This window comes from Penaeus vannamei, chromosome 21, assembly GCF_042767895.1.
Source record: "Penaeus vannamei isolate JL-2024 chromosome 21, ASM4276789v1, whole genome shotgun sequence".
NCBI classification, from domain to species: domain Eukaryota; kingdom Metazoa; phylum Arthropoda; class Malacostraca; order Decapoda; family Penaeidae; genus Penaeus; species Penaeus vannamei.
Window position 1 is genome coordinate 15,560,644 of NC_091569.1, and position 7,500 is coordinate 15,568,143.

The 7,500-nt window shown below is 38.7% G+C and overlaps 1 protein-coding gene across 8 annotated transcripts in view; it reads left to right on the forward strand.

The window, feature by feature from the left end:
• Positions 1–7,500, forward strand: part of SERCA (ATPase sarcoplasmic/endoplasmic reticulum Ca2+ transporting SERCA) — a 56,760-nt gene that overhangs the window by 47,102 nt on the left and 2,158 nt on the right. For 4 of the 8 annotated variants that reach the window (XM_070135963.1, XM_070135961.1, XM_070135964.1 and 1 more), the window contains exons 8-10: positions 1–1,146; positions 1,322–1,439; positions 1,815–1,932. The exon at positions 1–1,146 is cut by the window's left edge and continues 901 nt beyond it. In XM_070135963.1, the coding sequence (XP_069992064.1) occupies positions 1–1,146; positions 1,322–1,439; positions 1,815–1,932 (1,382 nt within the window). Of the gene's footprint in view, positions 1,147–1,321; positions 1,440–1,814; positions 2,108–6,719; positions 6,778–7,500 lie in introns of those variants that run through there. The other 4 variants (XM_070135965.1, XM_070135966.1, XM_070135959.1 and 1 more) reach the window with 3 other exon arrangements.

Sequence of the window (7,500 nt, forward strand, 5' to 3'; positions counted from 1 at the left end):
GAAGGTTCCCCTCACTGCTGGAGTGAGAGACAAGATCTTGGCAGTTACCCGTGACTATGGCTGTGGTCGTGACACTCTCCGTTGCTTGGGTCTTGCCACTATTGACACCCCAATGAAGCCTGAGGATATGGATCTCGGTGACTCCACCAAGTTCTACACCTATGAAGTCAACATGACTTTCATTGGTGTTGTTGGTATGCTTGACCCACCCCGCAAGGAAGTGCGTGATTCCATTGAGAAGTGTCGTGAGGCTGGTATCCGTGTCATTGTCATCACTGGAGACAACAAGGCCACTGCTGAGGCTATCTGCCGCCGTATTGGTGTGTTTGGTGAAAATGAGGAAACTGCTGGCAAGTCATACTCTGGTCGTGAATTTGATGAGCTCAGCGTTGCAGAACAGAGACTTGCTTGCATCAATTCACGTCTCTTCTCCCGTGTCGAGCCTTTCCACAAATCCAAGATTGTTGAATACCTGCAGGGAGAGGGTGAGATCTCTGCCATGACTGGTGATGGTGTGAATGATGCCCCTGCTCTGAAGAAGGCTGAGATTGGTATTGCCATGGGTTCAGGCACTGCTGTAGCCAAGTCTGCTTCTGAGATGGTGCTTGCTGATGATAACTTCTCGTCCATTGTGGCTGCTGTTGAGGAAGGCCGTGCCATCTACAACAACATGAAGCAGTTCATCCGTTACCTCATTTCCTCCAACATTGGTGAAGTGGTGTCCATCTTCTTGACTGCTGCTCTTGGTCTCCCTGAAGCTCTCATTCCTGTCCAGCTCTTGTGGGTCAACCTGGTTACTGATGGTCTGCCCGCCACTGCTCTGGGCTTCAACCCCCCTGACCTTGACATCATGGAGAAGCCCCCACGCAAAGCTGACGAGTCTCTTATCTCTGGCTGGCTCTTCTTCCGTTACATGGCTATTGGTGGCTATGTTGGCTGTGCCACTGTCTTTGCTGCCTCCTGGTGGTTCATGTATGACCCCACTGGCCCTCAGCTCAACTACTACCAGCTGTCCCACCATCTGTCCTGCTTGGGTGATGACAAGAACTTCGAAGGTCTGGATTGCAACATCTTCAGCCACCCAGCCCCCATGACCATGGCTCTTTCCGTGCTTGTCACCATTGAGATGCTCAACGCTCTTAACAGGTGAAAAAATAGTTTGTGTACATTTCAGTATTGCTATTAAGTAATTTATCAGTCAAAGGCATCTCTGTCATTATTATCAGCAATATAGAGTTAGAACATTGAAAATCCATCATCACTTCAGAGTGGAGTCTGAATAAGGTACTTTTGTTCAATCCCACCTCTATTTCTCCTGCAGCTTGTCAGAGAACCAGTCACTCATCGTGATGCCCCCCTGGGTCAACATCTGGCTGCTGGCGGCTATGGCCCTCTCCATGACCCTGCATTTCATCATCTTGTACATTGATATCCTTAGTGTAAGTTAGAGTTTTAGTTCTTTTAGATGAATCCTTACCAAGTTAGATTTAGTTATTTGGATTTTTGGTTTTGTTTAGTTTGATTTTTCTGATTTCTTTATCTTTTTCTATTTTGTAAAACATGTTTTCTAAAAAAAAATATATATATATATACTGATTTCACTTTAGAAATAGATATAACTGATAGAGTTGAGTCTTTTTTAAGACAAATGATCTACTGTCCTTTCATTTGATATTCTTTAGTTTTACATTCTCTTCCCTTTTACTTTTCAAAATTTGATCAGGTGAATACTTCATACCTACAAGGTGATGGTAGATTAAACTCTTTTTTTTTTATTGTTTCAAAATTGACTAATCTATTCTTGGGGTGTTCAGACTGTGTTCCAGGTGATGCCCCTCACAACTGCACAGTGGATGGCTGTATTGAAGATATCCCTCCCTGTGGTGCTGCTGGATGAGACCCTCAAGTTCGTTGCTCGCAAGTACACTGATGGTGAGAATCCAATCTATTCCTGCCACTGGACTGTGCTAGCCTGGGCTATCTATTTTGCCTATATCTGGATATACTTCTTCTAACCTCAGTCACCACCCTAACTTATATATATATATATATATATGTATAAACACTGTCACGAATCAGACTCTCAAGATATAGAAAACTGAAAGGGGTTTGAGGAACACTGTGGTCCAAGTGCAAACAATGTTTCCATTATCAACAGTATTCCCTTTGGGCTGTGGGTTTCTGAGACAATTCTCACATGAAGTGAACTTTTTGTTTATTTGTTTTTATTATTATTATTATTATTGTCATTATTGTTATTATTATTGTTATTTTTATTATTATTTTTGGTGTTAAATTTGGCCACTGTGCTCCCAGCCCCTGATTAAGGTACAAGTGGGAAAAGACTCAGGGTGAGTGATAGAAAGAAAGAACTGTTGTCAGCCCTCGACTCGCAATGTGGGTCCGTTCTTGCTGCCACTTCGGCTGCCAATTGCCAGTGCCCTTTACTGCTGTTGCCACTGCTGTTTGCTTAACGGGGGGCTGTATGTCAGCGTCAGTGTACATAAAAGTGACGTGCTGAATGTGTTTAGGCATATGACCACAAGCCATTAACATTAGTGGAATACTGCCCGACCAAAGTTGTTGCGAGCCAAAGCAGAGAGCACCTTCACTTGCAAGGGAAGTCCTGCTCTGGTTCTGTCCCCATCCACTGAGGATGACTTAACTTATTATGCCTTGAGATGCAGGCTTCAAGGTGTGTTGTTTAACTGATTGCTTGAAGTCATAATGAGTGCTGCCATGTTAGGGACAGGCAGTTTTTTATTATTATTATTATTATTATTATTATTATTATTATTATTATTATTATTATTGTTTTTATTATTATTATCATTATTATTAACTGAGTGGGTGAGTGCAGATACAAGATTTATTGGTAAGAAAAGTTAAAATTTAGATGTTTAAATATATATATTTTATGGTTGTTAAACAATAAACAAAATTGCATTTGTAGGCTTCCTATAGTGAGAAGTGAAATATTGTTTGAAATTTAACCTGTGCCTTTATTTAGTTTGATGCCATCTGGTTCCCGGCCTCCTCCTTATCCTCCCAGCATGTGCCTGGATGAGAACTTGTGGATGGTTCAAGTTTTTGTAGAGTATTTGATTAAAAGTACAGTATTCCCTAGTTGTGTGTGATGTAAAGATCATTGACTGCAACTTGTAATAACATGTGGATATGTGCAATGGATAATGTAAGTCTTTTTTATTATTATTCTCATGACACTTATGGAGTACATGAACCTTATGGTGCATTAGTGAATTTTTGCGGGTACCCAGTTTGATGCTGCACATGCAGAGTCTCCCTCTCCACAACAAGTAGATGTTTCTTCACTGTTACTGCAAACACTTTAGTGTGTATCAAGGTTCTAAAGCAGCTAATGCATTAAAGTGCTGCATTGCAATAATTCTCAGTATTTTTGTTAGTTGGTGTGATTGCAATCAAGGGGCAAGGTTTTTAGTTATTTTTTTCTGACAGAGAGCATATGACTTTTCCCATCCACCATTACCCATTGCATACATGGAACCTGCTGTGTAAAAATCCACTATTTAAGGACTGTGAGTTGTTTGCATGGCATAATTGGTTCTCTGACATTGAAATAAATCTATCCTCTTTCCCCCTTTATTTATTATTCCAGGTCATTTTTTTTTAACTGTTCAGTTAATACCCAAAGTCCCATGAACCTTACTCTCTTGCTAATTTTTTTCTTAGTATTGTTCCTCATTAAACCAAGATGACCACTTTTTGTTTTATCATATTGTAACACTGTATATAATGGTTAGGGAAGTGTGTGGATACTTCGGTAATCGAAAGAATAGGATCCATATCATAGTTAGATCCTTCAGTATTATTACCCTTGCTGTATGAATACTGTATTAAGAAAGCAATATCCCCAATGTTAGAAATCCACATATATGAGTGTCACTACCAGCAAATGCAAGTGTTTACCAAGCTGTGTCCTGTTTGACATAACAGTAGAACATTCTTGAAGGTTCCCAGATACTTTTCACCTGTAATCACTGACACAGTCATATGTGGAGGTGTGGAAGCCTTCCCACCCACAGCTCCCACTACTACTACTACCACTACTACTTGTACTACTACTACTGTTGCCACCAAACTACCATTGAATCCTCCACCTCAACCTGAAAGCCCCAGAAATCACAGGGCATAAATGGGAATCCAGATCACCATACCCACCAATGAACTCCCTTCAACTTACCTCCTTCTCCAACCACCTTTCGGGGTCGAGGTCCTGAAGACTGCAGTGTTTGTGTGTGGTCGAAACCCAGTGAAGAGGAACTGCGACTCTCTCTCTTATGGTTTTTCTTTTTTCCATCTTCATTTTCCAATATTTCTTCTTTTTTTCCCTCCCTCCCTTTGTCTTGAACTCCTCTGACTGGCCCCCCTTTCCACTTTTCTTCCTTTCCATTTCTTCTCTCATTTTCTGCAACCTCTGAATCCTGTTCCTGCTCTGCAAACCCCCAAGACACTCACACCAACACAACTGTTGTGAGTATTAAGGATATATATATATATATGATTTTTTTTTTCTTTTTTTTTTTTTTTGCGCCTCCTAGTAACTGTGTTCATCTATCATCCATTTATTTTTATGGTAAATTCATATATGACTCCCCTTTCCTTCCCCTCATGGCATTTATGACACAGTTAGGTACCTGACAAGGCAATTTTGAAGTTGAAACTCTTATGATGATAATATATCAGCGATCTTCACAATATTCTTTGCCTTGTCATGGTGAAACATATTTTCATCCAGTGTAGTTAGTTATTTTTACTTGAATCTTGAATTAGTTGTAAGTGTTAGAAATCATTCCCCGTGTTAGCACTGCATTGTAAAAATGAAAGGAATATGGAGGCACAAAAAGATAGCTATATCTTCTTGTGTGTATAACTTGCAGTTCCTCCCTTGTAGCCCCAAGTCCTTTGAATTAACCCTTTTCCCAAATGAATCCAGTTATTATTGGTAGAATGCCAAGTGAAGTGCAAGGATTGCTTGATAAACTAATACAGTATGTAACTGTTGAGCCGTCTTGTTGGCGACTGAGGAAGTCGTCAAGAGACTCTGTCTGTGTCACTAAAGAGCACCTCTGTTGTGTCGGCCAAAACTAACTCCTTATGCAAATCATTTTTCACTTTTTCAACATTTTACTATACATTTTTATGACATATAAATGGAAAAACGCATGTGAAGTGTTGGAAGTGTTTTAAAAAGAATACAGGTATTGGTATCATATTTTGCTGAAGAAAAAAGAAAAATAGATAAGTGCTACTTGTGATAAAAATATATTTTGTGGTAATAACTGTTGGTGCAAGGTCATACAGTACATTTAAACTTTTGATTCTTTTCACGTAAAAAAAAAAAAAAGTGATAAAAAGCGAATAGAAAACAAAATAATTGGTCACTGCGTCCATTCCATTTATGTATTTTTCTTTTCTTTTTTATGGTCCTTTATAAGCTGTGATGTCTTTACGAGTTTTGTTAAGAAAAAATAATAAATCATTGTTAAAAAGTTGAACATACAGAGTTTGTGTACCTAGTGTGGACCCCGCCTGTGATTGAAAAGACGTCCAGGAGGTGGTTCCCTGTTTCACATGTAGAGTGTGGAGTGTGACTAACATACCCTGCAGCCTTACCTTGGATCCTAAAGGTGAGATAATCCTGTCTTCCGTTGACAAGCATGTGCATTTTTCTTAGTAATAGATTTCTTAGAGATAAAATCCATAGAGGCAGGTAATCTGGTAGACAGGTAGATTATAGTGAGATGATAGTTTTAGTTAAAAGATTATGTTCTGTTAGCTATATCTAAGAGTTAGATCTGTTTGTGTTTAATTACTGTGTTTATGGGCCTTCTTCTTTTGCAGGTTTATGTATTATGTTTAAGACATTCTTTTCCAGATACAGTATTGGTTTTTGTCATGGCAGTGTTTTAACTATTTTCATATTTATATTTTGTTCTGTATTGCCCCAGATTAGGTTACAATTTTAATAATGGTAATGCTAGGTCTTAGATAAAGAGTTTGCACATATATCTAGGTATTTCCATACATACAATGATATTTTTGATACTTTTTTCTTCTCTGATTTACTCTTTTAGCATTTATTTATATTTTTCTAAGGTAACTTTGCAGTTTATTTGTTCCTCCTGAGGTCATCTAAGCAAGAACCAACTTAAACAGACTGGTCCCTAACTTATCTCTTACTGAGTACAAGAATCTTTCAGCAGTGTAAAGTAAACTGTCTCCTGAAGAGGAGATTTTTCCTTGTGCCTTTTGTACTGTATGTGCACCCCCACAATTCAAGTCTCGTTGTAATGCGTTCCCAATGAATCACAAACTTGTTTATTCCCAGTAAGCTTTCACGTGACCCTTGCATAGATTCATGGCATGTTCAGTATACTCTTTGTGAAGGACAATACATGTGCTCTAAATGCCCAACTTACATTGCAGAGTCTAAACCTATGACTGTAAATATATGGTGTTGGAGTGGTGTATATATATGTACAGTGATGACTTACCCTGTGTCCCCTTTTCCCATCCCCTTGCTGCCCTCAGACTCCTGGTATAAACCTGATATAGATATCTCACAACATGAATCCCCCAGTCTTACCCCCTCCCTTCTTCCCTCAGCTACACCCTCTTATTTTGTTTTGTTTTGAAATTCAATGGTCATGTATTTACCTTATCCTTTATTCCCTCAGTCCTGGAAGGAAAAAAATGAACACACAAAGCAATATTTGGCCTCTTTGGTTGCCGACAGTAAGTTTATCTATAATCTCAGGGGCTCCAAAGTCTCTTCTATGTTTTGAAAGCTGTGTCTTCTAGAATGCAAAAAAAAACAAAACAAAAAACAAAAAATTACAAAAAGTGCTGTTAGATATAATTTAGAGATGAGGCATATGCCAGGTGAAAAGCTTAATATGCTAGCTTTATAGTTGCTTTCTAGCTTAATGGCTTAAATAGACCATGCTCCTGATTCTCTGTTTGTCTAAGAACTTTAGTATGTACAGACCACTTCAGCAAAGTTTTCCAGAGTTCAGTTCTTGCAGATGGTCATAAAGTTCAAGCAAGCTGTAATAATATGCAAAAGAAATCTACCATCTTAAGTCACTGTGGTGTACTAATATTAATAATGAAGATTTATATCTTAAAAAAAAAAAAAAAAAAAATCAACTGGCTTACAATTAGCAGTGTTGTGTCATTAGTCCATCAGAAAGGATTTCACTAAGTATTGACCATAGTTTGTGCACTGTTCAGGGAATAGTCATGCAAGATTTGTCAATACATGTTAGCCAAGTCTACTGACCCTGTCTCCTAACACCCAATGGAATGTTTGTTTTTCAGAGTTTTTGACTTTTTTGACAGAAGCTAAAGCATCTGACTGGTTTAATTAGCCAGTGGTTGCTTTTCTTAACCCCATGGATCTGTTTTTTTAATGGCAATCATATGGCCCGGAATAGGATTATATGAGTATGCACTCTG